The following is a 25,530-nucleotide window of genomic DNA, read 5'->3' on the forward strand; positions in this document are numbered from 1 at the left end:
CTTCTGTCTTTCTGACTTTTATTTCTTTTTCTTGCCTGATTGCTCTGGCTAGGACATCCCACACTATGTTGAATAGAAGTGGTGAGAGTTGGCACCCTTGTCATGTTCCTGGTCTTAGAGGAAAATCTTGAACCATTCATCATTTGGTATAATGTTATTAGCAGTGGACTTGTCATAGATTATGTTGAAGTATGTTACTTATATATTCAATTTATTGAGAAATTTTATCACAAAATGCTTTTTATGCATCTATTGAGATGAGCATATAATTTTTACTTTTCATTCTGTGAATGTGTTATATCATATTTGTTGATTTTCACATGTTGAACCATCTTTCCATCCTAGAGATGAATCCCACCTGATGATGGTGCATAATCCTTTTACTGTGCTGTTGTTTTTGGCTTGCTAGTATTCTGTTGAGAATTTATGCATCTATATTTATCAGGGATATTGGGATGCATTGTTTTGTACTGTCTTTATTTTATTTGAATGGATGTCTATTCAAGGCCTTTGCCCAATTTTCAATAGGATGATTTGTGGGGTTTTTTAGAAAAATATATTTTATTGATATTTTACAGAGAGGAAGGGAGAGGGATAGAGAGTTAGAAACATCAATCAGCTGCCCCTTGCACACCTCACACTGGAGATATGCCTGCAACCAAGATACATGCCCTTGATGGGAATCGAACCTGGGACCCTTCAGTCTGCAGGCCGACGCTCTATCCACTGAGCCAAACCAGTCAGGGCGGGTTTTGTTTTTTTAAAAGGTTTATGCTACTTAGTAGTATGAGTTTCTTATAGATTTGGGATATCAATCCTTTAGCATATATGCAATTTGTAAATATTCTTTCCCATTCCATAGGCTGCCTTTTCATTTTGTTGGTTTTTAATTTTATATAGTTCCACTTGTTTATCTTTTGCTTTTGTTGCTTGTGCTTTATCTTTCATATCCAAAAATGCATTGCCAACACCCATATCAAGAAGCTTTTTTCCTATGTTTTCTTATAGAAATTTGATGGTTTCATATGTTATATTTGTCTTTAATACATTTTGAGTTAATGTTTGTGAGTAGTATAAGATAGCATTCTATTTTAATTCTGCCATGTGAATATCCAATTTTCCCAGAACAATTTTGAAGAGACTGTTCTTCTTAGTTGATGATTCTTGGCTCCCTTAGCAAATATTTAGTTGACTCTATATGCATGTGTTTATCTCTGGGCTCCGGATTCCTTTCTATTAGTCTATATAACTGTATTTTTCCCAGTACAATACCAATGATTACTATAGCACTGTAATATAATTTGAAGTCAGGAAGTGTAATGGTTCAGGCTTTGTTCCTTCTCAGGATTACTTTGCCTATTCAAAGTCTTTTATGGTTCCATATGAATTTCAGGATTGTTTATTCCTTTTTCTGTGAAAAATGGCATTGGAAACTTGGTAGGAAATGTATGAAGTCTATAGATGGCTTTGGGTTGTACAAACATTTTAACAATATTAATTCTTCCAATCCAGGAACACAGGATATTTTCCATTTTTATGTCTTCTTCAATTTTTTTTTAACAAATGTCTTAGACTGTTCAGTGTATAATCTTTCACCTCCATCATTAGATATATTCCTAAGTATTTTTATTTTTATTTTTGATACTATTGTAAATGATTTTTTTCCAGATAATTCATTGTTGGAATATAAAATGCTACTGAGTTTTATACGTTGATACCGAAACCTTATCACATTCATTAATTAGCTTTATTAGTTTTTTGGTGGTGCTGCTAGGATTTTCTATATATAAAATCTTGTCATAGGCAAAAAGAGTTTACTTCCTCCTTTGTGATTCAGATGCTTTTTACTTCCTTTTCTTGGCTGATTCCTCTGACTAGAATCCAGTACTATGTTGAAGAGAAGTAGTGAGCGTGAGCACCATTTTGTTGCTCCTGGTCTTAGAAAAATAGCTTTCAAACTTTCATCATTGACTATGATGTTAGCTGTGGGCTTGTCATATATGGTCTTCATTAGGTCAATGTGTGTTCCTTCTATAACTAGTTTGTTGAGAGTTTTTAACATAAAAATATATTGAATTTTCCAAATGCTTTTGCATCTCTTGAGATAATTACATAATTTTTATCTTTCTATTAATGTAGTATATCACATTTATTATTTGCATAGATTGAATCATTTTTCCATCCTGGAATAAATGCCACATGATGATGGTGTATGCTCCTTTTTAATTTTGTTTGTTATTATTTTGTTGATAATTTTGCATCTATATTTATCAGGGATATTGGCCTGTACTGTATTGTAATGTCTTTAAGTGGCTCTGGTGTCAGGGTAATGCTGGCCTTGTAAAGTAAATTTTGGAGTGTTCCCTCCTCTTCAAGTCTTTGAAAGAGTTTGAAAAGGACTGATGTTAATTCTTCTTTAAATGTTTCATAGAATTCACCAGTGACACCATCTGATCCCAGGCTTTTCTTGGTTGGAAGGCTTTTTGTATTTGTTACTGATTCAATGTTATTATTCATTATTGGTATATTCAGCATCCTTTTTTATGTTCATTAAATTTATTGGGCTGACATTGGTTAATAAGATAATATAGGTTTCAAGTGTACATTTCCATGATTCATTGTGTACCCACCAGCCACAATCAAATCATCTTCTGTCACCATATATTTGACCCTCTTTACTCTTACTACCCTCACACTTCCCTTGCTTCTGGTAATGACCATACTGTTGTCACTGTCTATGAGCTTTTTTGTTCATTTGTTTTTCTTGTTCATCTGTTACTTTCTGTTTTATATCTCACATGAGTGAAATGATGGTTCTTAACTTTTTCTGTCTGACATATTTCACTTTGCATGATATGCTCAAGGTCATTATTTCCCTGATTCAGTTTTGATATATTGCATATTTCCTGAAATTTATCCATTTATTCTACATTATCCAATTTGCAACTGTATAGTTGTCATAGTATTCTCTTATGATTATTTTTATTTCTGTGGTATCATTTGTACTATCTTCTGTTTAATTTCTGATTTCATCTGAATCTTCTCTTTGTTTCTTAATCTACCTAAAGTTTTGTCAGTTGTCTTTTTTTCAAAAAGCCATCTCTTAATTGCATCAGTATTTTCTATTGCTGTTAAGTCCCTGTCTCATTTTTTTTTTCTTCTCTGATCCTTATTTCATGATTTTTTTTTCTTGATAAATTTGGGCTTATGTTTTTCCTTGTTTCTCTTGTTCCCTTAGGTGAAAAGTTTGGTTGTTTATTTGAAATATTTCTGTTTTTCAGTGTAGGCATTTATGCCTATAAACATCCCTCCTAAAACTGTTTTTCTTATATTCCTTACCTCTTGGTATATTGTGTTTCCATTTTCATTCATTTTGTATTTTTGTATTTCTTCTTTGACCCATTAGCTATTCATTCATGTGTTGTTTAATTTCCACATCTTTGTGAATTTTCCAGCTTTTCTCCTGTTACTGATTTCTAGTCTCATATCACTTTGGTTGGAAAAGATATTTGATATGATTTCAGTCTTCTTAAATTTGCTGAATTGTTTTATGATGTAACATATGCTGTCCTGGAGAATGTTGCATGTATGCTTGAGAGAAACAGGAAATCTTCTGCTGTTGAATGGAATGTTCTTTAGGTTCATGTAGTCTAAATATATTATTAGTACAATATTCTCAATCATTTTTGTCTCAGTAATCTATCAATTGCTGAAGTGGGGTATTAAAATACCCTACTATTATTATATCACTGTCTGCTTCTTCCTACAGATGTTAGTATTTGCTTAATATTTTTAGGTGCTCCAATCTTGAGCACATATACATTTGCAACTGTTATGTCCTCTTGAGGAATTACACTTTTATCATCATATAATGATGAATGTCTCTTGTGACAGTTTTTGACTTATTGCCCATTTCTCTGATATAAGTATAAATACCCTTGCTCTCTTTTGGTTTACAACTGCATGGAATACCTTTTTCTATATCTTCACTTTAAGTCTATGTGTGCTTTCAAAGGAGAACTGATTCTTTTGTAGGCAGTATACAGTTGTGTCTGATTTTATATTTTTATCCATTCAGCCACTCTATGTGTATTGATAGGAGAATTTTACCCATTTACATTTAAAGTAATTATTAATAGGTAAGGCATTATTATTTCCATCTAAATTACTTTTTGTCTGTCTTATAGTTCCTTTGTTCATTTCTTCATCTTTTGCTACTTTCCTATATGAATTGATAATTTTCCATAGTGGTATTCTTTTCTCTTTTGTGAATCTACTGTAGGTACTTGCTTAGTGGTTATAATGAGGCTATAATAAAAAAATCTCATAGTTGCAATAGTCTATTTTAAGCTGATAAATCAACTTTGACCATATACAAAAATTCTACCCCTTTACTTCGCTCTACATTTTATGTTTTTGATGTCACAGTTTACATCTTTTTATTGATATCTAGTAACACATAGTTTTACCTATAGTTATGTTAATCCTTTTGTCTCTTATCCTATACTAGGGGCCCGGTGCATGAAATTCGTGCATGGGGGGGGGGGTCCCCTCAGCACGACATACACCTTCTGTCACATTTCGGGACCCCGGTTGCTCCTGGCCTAGGAGCGGGCCTACAGACTCGGGGTGGACTGGCTCCCGAGGATGCCTGTCCCACAGCCACAGAGCGAGAACCTCTGCCGGCACCTGTGAGCGTGCACCCGCTGTGTGGGAGCTTCCCTGGTGTCTGTGCATGCCGTCCTGACCCTGGCGACACAGGGGAAGTACCTGCCCTGTCCCCAGCTGCCCGGTGCCTGTGTATGCAAATTAACCCACCATCTTTGTTGGGTAAATTTGGATATTTGCTCCTCATTGGCTGGTGGGCGTGGCTTGTGGGCATCGCAGAGGGACAGTTAATTTGCATGTTTCTCTTTTATTAATGTAGACTAAAGGCCCAGTGCATTAAATTTGTGCAAGGGGAGTGCCCTCAGCTCAGCCTGCACCCTCTCACAATCTGGGACATCTGGCTCCTAACTGCTCACCTGCCTGCCTGCCTGAATACTCCTAATTGCCCCCCCTGCCAACCTGGTTGCCCCTAACTGTCCCCCCTGTTGGCCTTGTTGCCTCTTACTGCCACCCCTGCTGGCCTGGTCACTCCCAACGGCCCCCTTCTGATGGCCTGATTGCCCCTAACTGCCCCCCCTGCCAGCCTGGTCACCACTTACTGCCACCCCTGCTGGCCTAGTTGCCCCCAAATGCCCCCCTCTGCCAGCCTGGTTGCCCCTAACTGTCCCCCGCTGGCCTGGTTGCCCCTTACTGCCCCCCCTGCCAGCCTAGTCACCCCCAACTGCCCCCACCTGCTGGCCTGGTCACCTTCAACTGACCCCCCAGCTGGCCTGGTAACCCCATGCAGCCTGCTCTTCAGTCGTTTGGTCATCCCTCACTAACTCCCCTGCCCGCCTTGTCGCCCCATGCAGCCCGCTGTTTGGTTGTTACTGTGATGGTGTCCCAGACAATTTTCATATTCCTCTATTATTAGTATATAAGTCTCATATGCTAAGTGTCTGGTCTTCCGGTTGTCCATTCAACCAATCAAAGCAGAATATGCTAATGATATGCTAAGGCCACTCAACCGCTCTCCATGATGTGCACTGACCACAAGGGCGCAGACAGTTGGCTGGTTGACCAGTTGCTATGATGTACATTGATCAACAGGGGCAGATGCTCCAACCGGTAAGTAAGTTTGCTGCTGGGGTCCGGCCCATCAGGACTATGCAAAACTGGGCCGGACATGCCCTGGAGCCCTCCCACTGTCCCTTCCCGGCTGGCCAACTTCCCAAATCCCTCCCCGGCCCCGATCATGCATTGGGTGGGGTCCCTCAGCCTGGCCTGTGCCCTCTCGCAATCTGGGCTGAGGGACACCCCCCCTGAGTGCATGGATTTTGTGCACCAGGCCTCTATTCATTTATAATAGATTTGAGCACACCACTGTATTAGATTAGTCTTAGACTATATACTTAACTTTTACTTGTGTGTGTGTATTCATATGTTTTCATGTTACTAATTAGTGTCCTTTTATTTCAGCTTGAAGAATTCTTTTCAGCATTTCTTGTAAGACAAGTCTAGTGGTGATGGACTTTGAGCTTGTTTGTTTGTTTGTTTTTTGTTCTTCTGGGACAGTTTATTTTATTTCTGAAGGACAAATTTTCTTGGTACAGTATTCTTAGTTGGCGGTTTTTTCTTTTAGCACTTTGAATATATAATCCCCAGTCTTTCCTTGCTGCTAGGTTTCTGCAGAGAAATATGATAATAGCTTTATGTGGGTTCCCTTGTATGCAAGGATTTTTTTTCCTCTTGATAATTTTAACCTTCTCCCTTTGTATCTGATTTTTGACAGCTTTATTATAATGTGTCTTGGAGGAGATCATTTTGGGTTTACATTGTTTGGAAACCAATAAGCCTCATGAACCTACTCAGAATTGGGAATATCTCATCCATTATTTCTTTAAGTACACTTTCTGCCCATTTCCCTTCATCTCCTCAACTTAAGGGACACCAATATTTTATAAACTGTTTCTCTTAATTTTATCCCACAATTTGCATAGGCTTATTTCACTCTTTATCATTCTTTTGTTTATTTGTTTGGTTCTACTATGATTGCAAATGACCTGCCTTTGACCTCACAGATTCTTTCTTCTGCGTGATCAACTCTGTTGTTGATATTCTCTATTTAAATTTTCATTTCATTCATTGTATTCTTCAGCTCTATAATTTCTGTGTTTTTTTAAAAAATTTTTTATTCTCTGCTAAAATATATTGTTTTGCTCATGAATTGTTTCCTTGAATGTATTGAATTGGCTCTCTGTGTTTTCTCAAATCTCACTGAGCTTCTTTAAAACAATTATTTTGAATTCTTTATTGGGTAAATTGCAGATCTCCATGTTTTGGGGGCTCCATATCTTTGGGGGTCAGTTTCTAGAAAATATTGTGTTTCTTTAGAGATTAAACATTTCTTTGATTTTCACATTCCTTGCAGTCTGGCATCACTGTCTTTACATTTAAAGAAGTAGTCATGCATTGTTTGGTGTGGCTCAGTTGATTGGGCATTGTCCCGTGCACCAAAAGGTTGCCAGGCTGATTCCCAGTGAGAGCACATGCCAGGATAGTGGGTTTGATTCCACCAAGGGGCAGGCAGGAGGCAGCTGATCAATATTTCACCCTTGCATCAATGTTTATTTCTTTTTCCCTCTCCCTTCCTCTCTCTCTAAAAATAAAATCAATAAAAATATTGTTTAAATAAGGAAGAAGAAGTAATGACTTCCCACAGTCTTTATTGACTGGATTCTTCTATGCATCCAATAATGGATTTTATTTTTCTCCAGCAGTGATCTGGAGCTTCTCTGATGGACTCCTAGACTCAAAAAAGAAAAATCACTCTCATCTGTGGGTCTTTGACAAAATCAGTGTTCTTTAGGGGGAGAACAGAAGCAAACTATTCTGCCATTTTAATGACATTCTCTGTCCGATTTCAAAGGTGGTGTCAGAAATATGAGGGTACGGGATGCCAATAAACAATATGGACATATTAGGGAGGGAATGTTGGGAGTGCTCATTTGAAATTTTTAATTTTTTTTTAATTTTGAGATCATTATAAATTTGCATGTAGTTGTAGAGAAAATACAGAGGTATGCTTTGTACCCTTTATTCAGTTTCTCTAATAACATTTTGCAAAACTATTCTACATAATAAAAGCCTAATATGTTAAGTGTCCAGTCATCCGGTCATCCGTTCAACCAATCGAAGTGTAATATGCTATTGATATGCTAAGGCCGCTCAACTGCTCGCTATGGAATGCACTGAATACCAAGGGGCAGATGATCCGACCAGTAGGTTAGCTTGCTGCTGAGGTCCAGCAGATCAGAACTGAGTTAGATGGGCCAGACACACCTTGGAGCCCTCCTGCAGTCCCTCCCCAGCTGGCCAACCTCCTGCATCCTTCCCTGGCCCTGATCGTTTACCGGTGAAGTCCCTCGGCCAGGCCCGCACGCTCACAATCCAGGACTCTTTGGGGGGATGTCAGAGAGCTGGTTTCAGCCCTATCCTGCAGGCCAGGCCGAGGGACCCCACTGGTGCACATGTGCACCAGGCCTCTAGTAGTACAATAACACAGCCAAGATATTATCATTTTTCTAGAACATGGTCAAGAGATAGAACATTTCTATCATCACAAGGATCACTCTTGCTACTCTTTTGTAACCACACTCATTTCTCTCCTGACCCCACCCCTTTATTATTCCCTGGCAACCACTAATCTATTCCCCATTTATAAATTACATCAAAACATTGTATAAATGGAGTCATACAATATGCAACCCTTAGCAATTGGCTTTTCTCACTTACTAGTAGCATAATTCCTTTGAGATTCACCTAAGTTGTAGCATGTACTTGTATCTGGATCCTTTTTACTGATGAGTAATATTTCATGGTATGAATGTACCATAGCTTGCTTAATTTTCACCCAGTGAAGGACATCTGAATTGTTTCCAGCTTGGGCTATTATGAACAAAGCTTCTATGAACATTTGATTTATGTGGAAATAAGTCTTGAATTCTCTGGAATAAATGCTCAAAAGTGTAATTGCTGGCTCATATGGTAATTGTATGTTTCATGTCTTAAAGTGCCAAACTATTTTCCAGAGTGGCTGTACCATTATATATTCTCACCAGCAAGGTATAAATGGCTCAATTTTTCTGCATCTTTGCCAGCATTTGATGGTGTTACTATTTTTTATTTCTGCATTTCTAATAGATATGTAGTAATATCTAATTATGGTTTTAATTCACATTTCTCCAATAGTTAATGATATTGAACATGGTTTAATTTTTAAATGGTATCCATATATCCTCTTTAGTGAAATATGTTTATATATTGCCTATTTTCTAATTGGAATAGGTAGTTTTTTAATGTTGAGTTTTGAGAGTTCTTTATATACTCTAGATACTAGTGTTTCATCAGATATGTAGTTTGCAGATATTTTTTCTTAGCCTGTAACTTTTTTCATCCTTTTCACATGGTCTGTCACAGAGAAAATTTTTCTCTTTTGACGAGTGTATTTTATCAATTTTTTAGTTTGTAATTCAAGATTTTGGTGTCAAGTCTAAGAACTTCTCTGTATAGCCCTAGATACGCAGAGAAGATTTTCTCCTATCAATCCTAAAATTTTGTAGTTTTAAATTTAAGTGCATTATCAATTTTGAGTTAATTTTTATAGGGGGCAAGTTTAGTTTGTAGCTCTTCTTTTAATTTTTGCCCTATGGAATTTCAATTGTTTCAGCACCATTTATTGAAAAGGCTATCCTTCCTCCAGCGAATTGCTTTAGCACTTCTGTCAAAATTCAGTGATGTAAATTTGTGTAGGTCTATTTCTGTGTTCTCTATTATGTTCAACTGAGCTAATATCTCTATCCCTATGCCAACACTACACTGTTATGGTTACTATAGATATATAAATTAGTGTTGAAATCAGGAGAGACTGATTACTCCAACTTTTTTCTTACTTTTCAAGATTATTTTAGTTATTATAGTGTACTCATTTGATTTGCAACTGGTCCCAAAACCTCTGAAGATCAGGGCTATACTCAGGGCCCTAGGGAGTTTTATAATGATAGACTGAAATAGTCTGATGGATAAGGAAGTAGCATACAACTCTTAAGAAGTTAAAACCAGGGCAGTATGAAAGACAAATGTAAAATGAAAAGGCTTTCCTTAGAGCTAGGCTTTCCTCCAGAGCAGTTGACTGAGTTGATAAAGTCCCATGTCATTACAGATGGGGTTGCAAAGGGAAACTAGAATAATTACCTATCCAATTACATTACATTAGAGAAATCTTAACAATTCTTTCACATCACTTTTAGGAAGGGTTCATTGGAATGGTAAGGAAGCTAGATTTCATTGGTATCTATAAGGACTCCCTTGCTCTTCCCATGTATATTATGTAACTAATATTACTAAGTTTGACAACTACTTCCACACGTATAGTACCTTTGAGTCACAAAATATATGAGTCACCACAGCCCTGGACTAGAAGAGTCTTGAAGACTAGAAGTAGCAATAAGAGAAGTGATTTGTAGGAATTCTGGGACATTTGAAACTAGATACGTTTCTTTGAAGTCTTTAAGATTGCTATTACAGGTAGAAAGCTGTTCAGGTGAACCAGTGTTTAGATACTGGGACACAAGAGAGGACCTGAAGGGTATAGGTTGAGACTAGACAGGTGGGTAAGAAAACTAACAAAAAAGCTTGGTATGACTGAGCAGGACTGTTTTCTGGTTGCTTGATTTGCGGACTTTCCTAAGCTTTAAGGATTATCAGTCACAAAACCAGCCAGTCTCAGATAAGCTTCAGGGAACCTGGGCTAAGGTAATGGGGTACCATCTCATCACAAATGTCAGTATGGTGAGGACAATGAAGGAAATCAGAGTGAGAGAAGCTCAGGAACTAAGAGCTTACAGGAGACAGATGCAGGCTCCTAGGACAGTAGCCCCTTTGTAGCCTGAGGACTCTCCACCTGCATAGGGCTCTTTTCTGTTCATATCTCCATCTAAAGAAGGGGCATAGTCCCTCACAGGATTCTCCTATTCATACAGATTATATCTTTACAGTAACTCCAGATTGCTTTCTAATATTATACCTCACTTTTCATCCCCAAGAGGTTAGGAGTGGTTGCCTTTAATTCTTTATCTAAAGAGAATCACATTTGCATGATGAGGGAAAGAGGGTCTCCCAAGGGCAAAAAGCAATAAGGAGTTAAAGGGACTGTCATGTCTAGATAGAAGGGCTCCAACTAGGTACACTGCTTAATTGGAAATCAGATATACACAGGTACTCAGCTTACTCAATGAAAAACAGTGTCATTAGGAGTAATCAGGGGTGCTTTCTGTGACTGCTGGAATTTTAGGCAACTTGAATCTGATCATTTTCTACGGTGACGCATTCTGAGCAATAGTCTACTGAGAAAGCAGGAGTGACCTGGGGAAACTGAGGTCTAAGATTGCCCACCCCTGGGGACAATAACAGTGGTTATCAGTAACAGAAACATTTGTTGGTAATTGAGGTGAGACAAAAAAAGTCAGCTGTTCTTCCTCAAAATGGAAAATCATCAGACCCCTTAGGTGGAGAAGAGAGAGCAGGGGACTTACAGTCAAGCTGACTTATGTTCAGAGTCACTTAACCCAGAAGAGCCTCAGTTTCCTCATCTACAAAACAGGGCAAACAATGCCTACCTTATTAGAGGTGCCATAAAGATGAAATGAAAAAAATTATGTAAAATGACTGGGATTGAATAGGCTCTCAAATAAACAGAGGGTAGGGTAGTTCCTTTCTTTTGTTTATCTAAGCATTTTAATTTTGTCTAGTTCATAAAAATGAGAAAATAGGGCTTCATTTCATATTCAAATTTATTTTCAATATATTTTTCTTTTGTAAATATTTTATAGTTCAGAGAAAGAGACAATGAATATCTGAATCTTCTAGATTCAGTTTGAAGTTCTTCATTCTGATTTGGGATTCTTGATTTACCAAATATCTCCAGAACAATGAAAGAAAATTCTGCACATTTCCCTTACACGTATAAATAAATCCTATACATTTTCTATTGCCCAGCCATCTCTAAATTGTTAGTAAAGTTTAGTTTCTCGCTCTCTCTCGTTTATTTAAGTAAAAATAATCATAAAAAGAGGCTCTATTTTTTTTTCCTGTACTTGATGAACTATCTCTGGACATAAGTACCTTATACTATTCATTCCTCAGACTTAAACCTTTAAGAACATTTTCTATGTACAGGGACACATAGGAATCCAGAAACTTTCCACCACCCCCAAGTGAACTTCTACATGGAAAAAAGCCTAGGAATAAGAAAACACATAGCCTATGGCTTTCCATTCTCACAAAGAGAGTGAATGATGGGGTGGGGGTGGGATAGGGTGGGGTAGGAGGAGTGTTGGTAAAAGGCAGCTTTACCTTTTTGTTTAGAGACTTTTCTCACAGTCATTGCAGCCTGCCTCTTCTGATTTTCAGAAATTTCAAAGCCTAGGAAAAGAAAAACACATTATTTTGTTAAAGAAACATTGGCCTTTCTTAAATGTAAAAATTAGTATGTTCCTGGAAGAGTAATTTTGGCAAGACATATAAAAAGTCTTTATTTTAAAATTTTATTTATTGATTTGAGAGAGGGAGGAAGAAAGAGAGATACAGAAAGAGAAACACTGATTTCTTGTTCCACTTATTTATGCATTCATTGGTTGATTCTTATATGTGCCTTGACTGGGGATCGAACCAGCAACCCTGGCATATTTGGACAACACTCTGACCAACTGAGCTCCCTGACCAGGGCCTCAAAAGTCAACAAGGTATCACCATACAAGTCTGATTTCACTTTTTTTGCATGTTTATATCAAGTTTTTCCAGCACCATTTTTAAAGAAACCATCCTTTCCTAACTTTGTAGTCTTGGCACATTTGTTGAAGATATGTTGACTTATATGTGTACATTTATTTCTGGGATTTCTATCCTAGTTCCTTGGTTTATATGTCTGTCTTTTATGGCAGTACCATACTGTTTTTTAAAAAATATTTTTATTGATTTTTAGAGGGAGAGGAAGAGAAAGGGAGAAAGAGGAACATGGATGTGAGAGCAGAACATCAATCATTTTCATCCTGCACCTTATGCCCTCCCCACAGGGGAATGAGCCTATAACCCCTGCATGTGCCCTGACTGGGAATCAATCTTTTGTTGCATAGGACGATGCCCAAACAACTGAGCCACACCAGCTATGGCAGTACCATACTATTTTGATTACTGTAGCTTTGGCATATATTTTGAATCAGGAAGTGTGATGCCTTCAGCTCTGTTATCTCTTAGCTATTACGGGTCTTTTTGGTTTCTACATGAATTTTAGGAGTTTTTTCTATTTCTACAAAAAATATTATTGGACCTAGAGGATGTTATGCTAAGTCAGACAGAGAAAGACAATTACCATATGATTTCACTTATATGTGAAATCTAAAGAGCAAAATAAACAAACAAATAAAATAGAAACAGACTAATATAGAGAACAGACTGATGGTTGCCAAAGGGAAGGGGGTTTGGGGGCTGGGTGAAAAGCTGAAGGAATTAAAAAGTACAAATTGGTAGTCAGAAAATAGTCATAGGGTTGTAAAGTACAACATAGGGAATATAGTCAATAATACTATAATAACTATGTATAGTCCCATATGGATACTTGAAACATTGGGGGGATCACTTTATAAGTTATATAAATGTCTAACCACTATGCTATACACCTGAAACTAATTATCTAATCTAATAAAAGAGAAACATGGTAATTGGCGTACGACCGGTACCCTTCCCATTGGCTAATCAGGGAGATATGCAAATCAACTGTCAGCCAAGATGGCCGCCGGCAGCCAGGCAGCTTGAAACTAACATGAGAATTGCTTGCTTCAGTGATGGAGGACTCCAACCCCGCCTGCCGCTGCAGGCCTCTGAGCTGGCAGTTTGAAACATTTTAACAAAAAAAAAAAAAACAAAAAAAAACCACCAAAAACCCAGAAACCAGCTTTCAGCGAGCTGGGATCTCAGAGCTGGAGTCAGAGCTGGAGTTATACATTGTTTCGATTACCTACTTTCAGCAGCGGAGGCCTAAGGGCTGGAGCCTCAGAGCTAAAGCTGGCCCAGAATTAAAAAAAGAAAAAAAAAGAAAAAAAGGAGCGGTTGGGAGCTTCCTTCATCCGCCAGCCTGAAAACAGCCCTCAGCCCCTCACCCAGACTGGCCAGGCACCCCAGTGGGGACCCCCACCCTGAAGGGTGTGTGACCAGCTGCAAACAGCCATCATCCCCTAACCTAGGCTGGCCAGGCACCCCAGTGGGGACCCCCACCTGATCCAGGACACCCTTCAGGGCAAACCAGCCAGCCCACCCATGCACCAGGATCAGCGGAGCCCAGAGGCTTCCAGGCACAGGGATCAGCGTGACAGGGGGCAGCGCCAAAACCCCCTGATCGCCCTGCGGCTCTGTGTGTGAGAGGGGGCAGGGCCACAACCTCCCTATCCGCCCTGCTCTGTTCGTGACAGGGGAAGGCGCCCCAACCTCCTGATCAGCCCTATTCTGTGCCTGATACGGGGGAGCTCCCCAACCTCTGATCACCCTGCGGCTCTGTGTGTGACAGGGGGCGGTGCCCCAACTCCCCTATTGGCCCTACTCTCTGAGTGACAGTGGGGAGCTCCTCAACCCCCTGATGGGCCCTGCTCTGTGTGTGACAGGGGGCAGCACCCCAACCCCCGGATTGGCCCTGCTCTGTGCGTGACAGGGGGTGGCGCCCCAACCTCCCCATCGACCCTGCCTTGAGTGTGACAGGGGGCGGTGCCCCAACCCCCCAATTGGCCCTACCCTGAGCATGACTAGGGGTGGCATCGCAACCTCCAGATCCGCCCTGCTCTGTGCATGACAGGGGGCGGTGCCCCAACTCCCCAATCGGCCCTGCTCTGAGCCCGACCAGGGGCTGCACCTAGGGATTGGGCCTGCCCTCTGCCACCTGAGAGCAGGCCTAAGCCAGCAGGTTGTTATCTCCCGAGGAGTCCCAGACTGCGAGAGGGCACAGGCCAGGCTGAGGGACCCCCCCTTCCCCCCGAGTGCACAAATTTTTGTGCACCGGGCCTCTAGTATATATATAAAAGCCTAAACAATCAGATGACCTGCCAGTAGCTATGAGATGCACTGACCACCAGGGGGCAGATGCTCAACCTAGGAGCTGCCCCATGGTGATCAGTGCATTCCCACAGCGGGATCGCAGCTCAGCTAACAGACGGGTGCCAGACCCCAGGCTTGGGCTCACAGCTGGCTGGCGAGCACAGCTGTGGCTGCAGGAGCCTTTCCCGTAGACACTCCCCCTGTGTACCCCTCTCCCATCTAGACTGGGACAGGGATTGTGACTGGCATCTGGATTGACTGGACATGAGCCTGTGGCTGCTTCTCTAGTGCCATGGGAGGTGCAAGGAGCGAGGCTGCCATGACGAGCATAATACCCATAATACCTAGGATAGGCGCACAAAAGACCACAGAGGAGTGGTAGTGAGCCTACTGAGCAGCAGTGGTGGCAGGCGCAGCGAGGCCGGGATGAGCTGGAGCAGGGCAGCGCTGGGGCTCCTCCCAGGCCACCTGCCGCTTTGTGCACTACTTCCTGTTGTGCTGGGTCTACAGGCTGGAGCCCAATGAGCTGGCGGGTAAGGCTGGGCTGCAGCAGCACAAAGGTCCACTGACTCCAGCAGGCCAGGCCAAGGGACCCCACTGGTGCACGAATCCATGCACTGGGCCTCTAATATAAAATAATATTGAACTTAAACTGTAATTGAAAAATTTAAAAAAGTCATTGGTATTTTAATAGGTTCACATTGAATCTATAGATAGCTTTGAGAAGAACAGACATTTTAACAATATGAAGTCTTCCAATATGTGAACACAGAAAGGTCTTTCTATTTATTTTTGTCTTTAATTTCTTTCAGCAATATTTTGTAGTTTTAAGTGTAGAAATCTTTCACCTCCTTAGTTAAGTTTATTACTAACTCTTGCATTCATTTTTATGTGATTGTAAGTATAGATTGTTTACTAATTTTCTTTTCAGGTAGTTTGTTGTTAGTGTATATAAACACAACTGAATTTTGTATGTTGATTTTGTATCCTACACATTTAATAACTTCATTTATTAGTTGTAAGAGCTTTTTGTGGAGTTTTTAGGATTTTTCTATATGTAAAATTACATCATATGCAGACAGAAATAATTTTACTTCTTTTCATATTTGGACGCCTTCTGTTTTCATGCCTAATTGCTCTTGATAAAACTGCCACTACTATGCTGAATAGAAGTGGTAAAAGTGGGCATCTTTGTCTTGTTCCTAATCTTAGAGAAAAGGCTTTCAGTTTCCCCCCTTTGAGTACGATGTTAGCTATGGGCATTTCATACATGGCCTTTATTATGATGAGGTAATAAAGGCCATGTATTCTACACTTTGCTGAGAATTTTATATCATGCAAGAGTGATGATTTTTCTCTATCCAAAGCAATTTAATAATTCAATGTGATCCTATCAAAACTTCAATGGCATTTTTATCGAAATAGAAAGACCACATGTGGAACCACAAAAGACCCATAATATCTAAAACAAAATTGAGAGAGAAGAACAAATGTGGAGGCATCATACTTCTTAGTTCAAAATATATTCAAAGCTACAGTAATTACAGACAGACATGTAAACAAATAGGATAGGATAGATAGTTCAGAAATAAACTCATATATATATATATATGTTGTATATATATATACAGTCAATATATCTTTGACAAAGTTGCCAACAATACAAAATGGGGAAAGGATCCTTTTCTCAAAAAACGGTGCTCAAAAAACTCAATGGATATCCACATGCAAAAGAATGAAACTGATCTACCTTCCACCATAAATGAAAATCAATTCAAAGTGGACTGAAGACTTAGATGTATAACCTAAAACTTGAAAAGTCCTAGAAGAAAACGGAAAAAGCTTGGCATTGGTCTTGGCCATGATTTCTTGAAAATTACACCAAAAACATAGGCAACAAAGCAAAGCAGAAAAGTAGGACTACATCAAACTAAGATACTTCTGCATAGCAAAGAAACAACAGAATGAATAGGCAACCTCCGGAATGGAAGAAAATATATTTGCAAACTATATACCGGATAATGGGTTAATTTCCACATATAAGGCACTTCTATGTGGAATACTCAATTGCAAAAACAAAAACAAAAAATCCCACAAATAACTAGATTTTAAAAATGGGCACAGGACGTATATAGACATGTCTTCAAAGAAGACATACAAATGACCAACAAGTATATGAAAAGATTCTCAATATTTCTAATCTTTAGGAAATTCAAGTCTAAACCATAAGAAATCACCTCACTCCTGTTTGGATAGCTATTATCAAAGAAACAAAAGATAAGTATTGGCAAGGATGTGGAGATACTGGAACCATAGTACACTGTTCAGAATTAAAACACTTCAGCCACTATGGAGAACAGTAAGGAGGTTCTTCATAAAATTAAAAATAGAACTATCGGACGGAAGATGGCGGCGATATAGGCAGACGCGTCCCAGGTCGTGTCCCGGAGCAAATGGAGTCAGCAGCTGAAACTAGTAACACCCACACCGAATTGGCGAAATTGCTCAGCTGGTGAGACGGTTTGCAGCCGAGAAGAGCAGAACTCCCCAGGAAAGGTAAAAAAAAAACCAGGGATTTGGGCAGGAAAGTTTGCCAGACCTCTGAACCCAGAGAGTCGGAGGGAGACCGCGCGGCAGCCGCGTCCCTTGGGACAGGCACAGCCCCTGACGGGGGAAAGGAGAACCGCGGGATTCCTGGCGCCGCCGGGGAATTGAGAGCTCAGTGCTGTGATCACAGAGGACTGAGCCTAAAGGGGTCAGCCTGAAGAGCTGACCAGACCATGCAGTCCCGGTAAGAGAAGAAGCTTACAGAAACCAAGCCTTCCCCGTTTCCGCGGCCAGCGTTTGTTTGATTGTTTTCACTGAATCCTGTTCATGGGACATTTCGGATACAGACACTCACCTGTGCTGAAGAGAGGGAGAGTGTGCGGAGGAGTGGAATCTGGGGAGAGACTGAGGAGAGAGGGGGAGCCGGGAGAGGTGGCAGCGAATTGAGTGCTGAGACACCCCCGAGCACAGGACTGGGGCAGCCATTCTCTCCAGAGAGTGAGACTCCTCCCCCCAGCCCCCAGGCAAGGAGCACAGCCACACCCAGATTCCACCCTGTACAAGATCAAGGATTAAAATAACCTGATCAGTCCCTGGGAGTTAACAGGGTCTGGCCTATAGAGGGATTTTCAATCCCAGCAACAACACAGCGCTGGTAACTATTACGCAGCCAGCTCTGGGCAGTGAACTTCCACTGCACAGAAAGGCCCTACAGCCTCAGAGGCCAACCCCAAAACACTGCCACCCAGAGGCTGACCCACAAACTGACTCTTTGCTAAACACAAAATAAGGCAGTCTGGGAAACAAAAGCGGTCTGCTTTAAAATAAGGACTGTGGTTTACAACACAGAGGAACAGTGTATCACAGGGAAATTCAACACTCTCCTGGATACCTGGCAGGTCTAAGGCGAGCCACACTGAAGAATAGAAGAACCAAGGGACCTTCACTAATGCAATTTTTTTTTTCCACCTTTTAACTAAGAAACCAATTTTTTTACTTTTTTTTTTTTTCTTCTTTTTTTTTTCTTTTCTTTTTTTTTTTTCTTCTTTTTCCATCACCTGATTTTACTCTTTTAATTACTACCTTCTTATTTTTAACCAGTATTACTACTGCTACCATTTTACCATTTTTTAAAGTGCCATTTTATTTTCTCTTTATTTTATTTTGGGATTAGTGTTCTCCATTCGATTTTCATCGTTATATTATTGGTTGTTTCTAGTTTGCATTCATCTCCAGGGAGCTGTTGCTGGAATTTGTTGGGATTAATGGCTGTTCTATAGGAGTATTCTCCTCATATAAAAAGTCTCTTCCCCTCTTCCACTTCATTCTCTCTTTTCGCTCTTTTTTTTTTCTTTTTTTTTCTTTTCTTTTCTCGCTTTTATTTCCCCCCCTTCTTTTTCCAAATTTCATTTTTGCACTCCTTTTTTTTTTTTGGTCCCTACTTTTCTTTTCTTTTTCTCTTTTATCTTTTTCTCTTTCTTCTTCCTTGTTCCCTAATTCTCTTAATTCGGGTGATCACCTTTATTTGGGGTTATTAATATCGTGAATATATTTGTGTATAGTGCCTGGTACGTGGTGCCTTGTTGTGTTGTATTTTGTGCCTTTAAATCAACGCAGCAGGTCCAAGCAACAGCAACCTCCTGAGCAACACACCCTCTGCCGAGGAACAGCAGCTGTACGTGAAACCTCGCCCACCAGCCAGAAGAGCCACCACAGCTGTGAACAGAACCCACCAGAGGAGCTGCTGCCAACTGAAGAGCAGCTGCTACCGCAACCGCCCGAAGAGCAACCACAGATCAAGGAGTCACTGCTACCAAGGGAGCAACCACTGAACGACTCAACGTCTAGATATGTCAGTGAGATCAAACATGGGTAGACAAAGAAACCCTCAAAGGAAAGAGAAGGAGGACTCTCCAGAAAAGCAGCTAAGTAATACAGAGGCATGCAACATGACAGAAAAAGAATTCAGAATAAGGGTCCTAGAGTGCATAAACCGGATGGAGGAAAAAATCGACAACCTCTGCAAGAAGCAAGACGAAACAGATGAAAAAATCGATAACATATGGAAGAAGCTAGAAGAAACAGATGAAAAAATCAACAACTTAAGTAAGACCCAAGAAGAAATGAAGAGTGATATAGCTGCAATGAAAAACTCCATTGAAAGTATCAAGAGTAGACTAGGAGAAGCGGAGGACCGAATTAGTGAATTAGAAGACAAGGAAGCAAAACACACCCAAAATGTACTGCAATTGGAGAAAAAAATTAAAAGACAGGAGGAGAGCCTAAGGGAGCTTTGGGACAACATGAAACGAAACAACATACGAATAATAGGAGTACCAGAACAACAAAAGGATGAACAAGGATTAGAAAACCTATTAGAAGAAATAATATCAGAAAACTTCCCTGAGGTGGGGAAGAAAAAAGTCACACATGCCCAGAGAGTCCCAAACAAGGTGAACCCGAAAAGACCCACACCAAGACACATCATAATTACCATGGCAAATGTTCAGGACAAAGAGAGAATCTTACAGGCTGCAAGAGAGAGATGGAAAGTTACATACAAGGGCTCTCCCATTAGATTGTCAAATGATTTCTCAACAGAAACACATCAGGCCAGAAGAGAATGGACTGAAATTTACAAAGTGATGCAAAGCAAAGGACTGAATCCAAGAATACTCTATCCAGCAAGGCTATCATTCAAACTTGAAGGGGAAATAAGAAGCTTCACAGACAAAAAAAGGCTAAGGGAGTTTATCACCACCAAGCCAGCAATGCAAGGAATGCTAAAGGGACTGGTATAAAAATAAGAAATAAAAAGCTCAGAAAGAAAACAGCCACACAAAAACAGAAATGGCTACAAACAAGTACCTTTCAATAATAACTTTAAACGTAAACGGACTAAATGCTCCAACCAAAAGACATCGAGTGGCTGAATGGATAAAAAAACATGACCCATACATCTGCTGTCTACAAGAAACCCACCTCATTAGAAGGGACTCACACAGACTGAAAGTGAAAGGATGGAAAAATATCTTTCAGGCAAATGGAAAGGAAAAGAAAGCTGGGGTAGCAATACTTATATCGGACAAAATAGACCTCAAAGTGAAGGCCATAACAAGAGATAAGGAAGGCCACTTCATAATACTAAAGGGATCAATACAACAAGAAGATATAACTCTGGTAAACATATATGTACCCAATGCAGGAGCACCCAAATTCATAAAAAAACTCCTGGAAGATATCAAAGGAGAGATCGACAACAATACAATCATAGTAGGGGACTTTAATACACCACTGACAGCACTGGATAAGCCCTCTAGACAAACAATCAGCAAAGATACAGCAATCCTAAATGACTCACTAGATCAGATGGACTTAATAGACATCTTCAGAACACTCCACCCCAAAGTCAGGGAATATACATTCTACTCAAATGCTCATAAGACATATTCAAAAATAGACCATATATTGGGTCACAAGCAAAGTATCCCCAAATTCAATAAGATTGAAATCATAAAAAGCATCTTCACAGACCACGATGGCATAATATTAGAAATAAACTACAATAAAAACAACCAAAAATACTCAAACACCTGGAAGCTGAATAGCATGCTATTAAATATTGATTGGGTTACCAATGAGATCAAAGAAGAAATTAAAAACATCCTGGAAACTAATGACAATGAAAACACAACAATCCAAAACCTATGGGACACAATGAAAGCAGTCTTGAGAGGGAAGTTTATAGCTCTACAGGCCTATCTCAAAAAACAAGAAAACATGGTAGTAAATCATCTAACTCTACAACTCAAAGAATTAGAAAGAGAGCAACAAGAAAACCCCAGAGTGAGCAGAAGGAAGGAAATAATAAAGATTAGAGCAGAAATAAATGACATAGAGACCAAAAAAAACAATACAGAAAATCAATGAAACCAAGAGCTGGTTCTTTGAAAGGATAAACAAGATTGACAAACCTCTAGCCAGACTCACCAAGAAGCAAAGAGAGAGGACCCAAATAAACAAAATCAGAAACGATAGAGGCGAAATAACAACAGACCCCACAGAAATACAAATGATCATTAAAAAATACTATGGACTGCTCTACTCCAACAAACTAGACAACCTGGAGGAAATGGACAAATTCCTAGAAAAATACAACATTCCAAAACTCAATCAGGAAGAATCTAAAAATCTCAACAGGCCAATAACTATGGAAGAAATTGAAGCAGTCATCAAAAAGCTTCCATCAAACAAAAGCCCAGGACCAGACGGCTTCACAGGGGAGTTTTACCAAACATTCAAGGAAGAACTAAAACCTATCCTCCTCAGACTACTACAAAAAATTCAAGAGGAAGGAACACTTCCAAGCTCATTCTATGAAGCCAGCATCACCCTAATACCAAAACCAGGTAAAGACAACACAATGAAAGAGAACTACAGGCCAATATCCCTCATGAACATAGATGCCAAAATCCTCAACAAAATCTTAGCAAATCGGATCCAGCAGTACATCAGAAAGATCATACACCATGACCAAGTAGGATTTATCCCAGGGATGCAAGGATGGTACAATATCCGCAAATCAATAAACGTGATACATCACATAAACAAACTGAAAGAAAAAAACCACATGGTCATATCAATTGATGCAGAAAAAGCATTTGACAAAATTCAACACCCATTTTTGATAAAAACTCTCAGCAAGGTGGGAGTAGAAGGATCATACCTCAACATAATAAAAGCCATATATGACAGGCCCACAGCCAACATCATACTCAATGGGCAAAAACTAACACCATTTCCCCTAAGAACAGGAACAAGACAGGGATGCCCCCTCTCACCACTCCTGTTCAACATAGTACTGGAAGTGTTAGCCATTGCAATTCGGCAAGAAGAAGAAATAAAAGGCATCCAAATTGGAAAAGAGGAAGTAAAACTGTCCTTATTTGCAGACGACATGATATTATACATACAAAACCCCAGAGACTCCATCCAAAAGCTACTAGACTTAATACATGAATTTGGCAATGTAGCAGGATACAAAATTAACCCCAAGAAATCTGAGGCATTTCTATACACCAGTAGTGAACTTTCAGAAAGAGAGATTATAAAAGCAATCCCGTTTACCATTGCACCAAAAAAATTAAGCTACCTAGGAATCAACTTAACTAAAGAGGTAAAAGACCTCTACTCAGAAAACTACAGGACGTTGAAAAAAGATATAGAGGAAGACATAAACAGATGGAAGAACATACCGTGTTCCTGGAATGGTAGAATCAACATCATTAAAATGTCCATACTACCCAAAGCAATCTATAAATTCAACGCACTTCCCATTAAAATACCAACGGCATACTTCAGAGATCTAGAACGAACTCTCCAAAAATTCATCTGGAATAAAAAAAGACCCCGAATAGCTGCAGCAATCCTGAAAAAGAACAAAGTAGGTGGGATCTCAATACCAGTTATCAAGTTGTATTACAAAGCCACTGTTCTCAAAACTGCCTGGTACTGGCACAAGAATAGGCATATAGATCAATGGAATAGAATAGAGAGCCCAGAAATCGGCCCGAACCAATATGCTCAATTAATATTTGACAAAGGAGGCAAGAACATACAATGGAGCCAAGATAGTCTCTTCAATAAATGGTGTTGGGAAAATTGGACAGATATATGCAAGAAAATGAAACTAGACCACCAACTTACACCATACACAAAAATAAACTCAAAATGGATAAAGGACTTAAATGTACGACAGGAAACCATAAAAATTCTAGAAGAACCCAAAGGCAACAAAATCTCAGACATATGCCGAAGCAATTTCTTCACTGACACAGCTCCTAGGGCACTTGAAACTAAAGAGAAAATAAACAAATGGGACTTCATCAAAATAAAAAGCTTCTGCACAGCAAAAGAAACCATCAACAAAACAACAAGAAAACCCACTGTGTGGGAAAACATATTTGCCAATGTCATATCTGATAAGGGCCTAATCTCCAAAATTTATAGGGAACTCATACAACTCAACAAAAGGAAGATAAACAATCCAATCAAAAAGTGGGCAAAGGACCTAAATAGACACCTTTCAAAAGAGGACATTCAGAAAGCCAAGAGACATATGAAAACATGCTCAAAGTCACTAATCATCCGAGAGATGCAAATCAAAACAACAATGAGGTATCATCTCACACCTGTCAGACTGGCTATCATCAACAAATCAACAAACGACAAGTGCTGGAGAGGATGTGGAGAAAAAGGATCACTTGTGCACTGCTGGTGGGAATGCAGACTGGTGCAGCCACTATGGAAGACAGTATGGAGTTTCCTTAAAAAACTGAAAATGGAACTCCCATTTGACCCTGTGATCCCACTTCTAGGAATATATCCCAAGAAACCAGAAACACCAATCAGAAAGGATATATGCACCCCTATGTTCATAGCAGCACAATTCACCATAGCTAAGATCTGGAAACAGCCTAAGTGCCCATCAGTAGATGAATGGATTAGAAAACTGTGGTACATCTACACGATGGAATACTATGCTGCTGTAAAAAGGAAGGAACTCTTACCATTTGCAACGTCATGGATGGAACTGGAGAGCATTATGCTAAGTGAAATAAGCCAGTCAATGAAGGAAAAATACCACATGATCTCACTCATTCATGGATAATAGAGACCATTATAAACTTTTGAACAATAATAGATACAGAGGCAGAGCAGCCTCAAACAGATTGTCAAACTGCAGCAGGAAGGCAGGGGAGGGTTGGGGGGCAGGAGGTAGGGGGGTAAGAGATCAACTAAAGGACTTGTATGCATGCATATAAGCATAACCAATGGACATAAGACACTGGGGGATAGGGGAGGCTAGGGGACTGTCTAGGGCGGGGTGATAAAATGGACACATATGTAATACCCTTTGTAATACTTTAAGCAATAAAAAAAAAAATAAATAAAAAAAAAATAGAACTATCATATGATTAGCAACCCCACTTCTAGATATATATCCAAAATAACTACAATTGGGATCTTGAAGAGATATCTGTACTCTCATGTTGATTGCAGCACTATTCCCAATAGCCAAGATATAGAAACAAACTAAACATCCATTAATAGATAAATGGATTAAGAAACATGGTATATACATACAGTGTAATACTATTCAGCTCTAAAAAGGAAGAAAATTCTGCCATATGTGACAATATAGATAAATCTGGAGGATATTATAGTAAGTGAAATATGGCAGTCACAGAAGGACTAATATGACATGATTTTTCATATCAGGTATATAAATTAAATATGAGGTCAAACTTATAAATGCACAGAATAAAATGGTGATTCCAAGAGGCTGGCTATAGGGGAAATGAGGAGTTGATGTTGAATATGTACAAAGTTCCCTTTATATAAGATATGAATAAGTTTCAGAGATTTGCTATACAACACTGGTTGTGGAGCTTATGTTACTATATCATGCACTTAAAAATTTTTAAGAACATAGGAGAGAACCAAGATGGCGGCATAGGTTAACACCGGAGTTTCCTGCTTTGAACAACTACTTCAAAAGTGAAACTAAAAGACAGAGGGACATCACCCAGAACCACTGGAACGCTGGCTGAGTGGAAGTCCTACAACTAGGAGGAAAGAGAAACGCATACGGACACTCAGAGGAGGCGCAGCGCTGAAGTCAAATTCTGAGGTGCGGAGTGCGCGGAGCGGGCTGGCGGCGGAGGGCGCGGTTGGCGTTTTCAATCGGGAGGGAGTCGCAGACTCTGAGCTCCAGATCCGGGCGAGTCTTTAGGGACCCAGACTCAAACGGGAGAAGCGGGACTGCCTGGCTTTGGTCAGAGCGAGTGCAGCTTTCCCTCCGAGCTTTGCAGCCATTGCTGGGACTCAGAGAGGCAGAGCCCCTGGGGACAGGACTGAGAGCGGCCATAACTGCTCTCTCTGGCCCACCCTGTTGATCCTGTGCGACCAGCCCCGCCCAAGCCCTGCACAGAGGCATTTGCCGGATAGCCTCAGGCAAAGGCTAGATTAGCACCTCCCTAGAGGACAGAAGTTCTCTCACTGCTGACACAGCTGATTCTCATAGCCACTTGGCCTGGAGGGCAAACCCTCCCTGGAATTAGCTACAAGACTGCACACAAAGGCCACTAGGGGGTGCACCAAGGAAGCATAACAAAATGCAGAGACAAAGAAACAGGACAAAATTGTCAATGGAAGATCTAGAGTTCAGAACCACACTTTTAAGGTCTCTCAAGA

The 25,530-nt window shown here is 40.0% G+C and overlaps 1 protein-coding gene across 5 annotated transcripts in view; it reads right to left on the bottom strand.

Annotated features, from left to right (window-relative positions):
• The window catches only part of ARHGEF9 (Cdc42 guanine nucleotide exchange factor 9), a 224,594-nt gene that overhangs the window by 21,325 nt on the left and 177,739 nt on the right, over window positions 1-25,530 (bottom strand). For all 5 annotated transcript variants that reach the window (XM_081080792.1, XM_081080796.1, XM_081080794.1 and 2 more), the window contains exon 9: window positions 12,001-12,069. In XM_081080792.1, the coding sequence (XP_080936918.1) occupies window positions 12,001-12,069 (69 nt within the window). The remainder of the gene's footprint in view (window positions 1-12,000; window positions 12,070-25,530) is intronic.

This window comes from Myotis nattereri (assembly GCF_964212035.1).
Source record: "Myotis nattereri genome assembly, chromosome: X".
NCBI classification, from domain to species: Eukaryota; Metazoa; Chordata; class Mammalia; order Chiroptera; family Vespertilionidae; genus Myotis; species Myotis nattereri.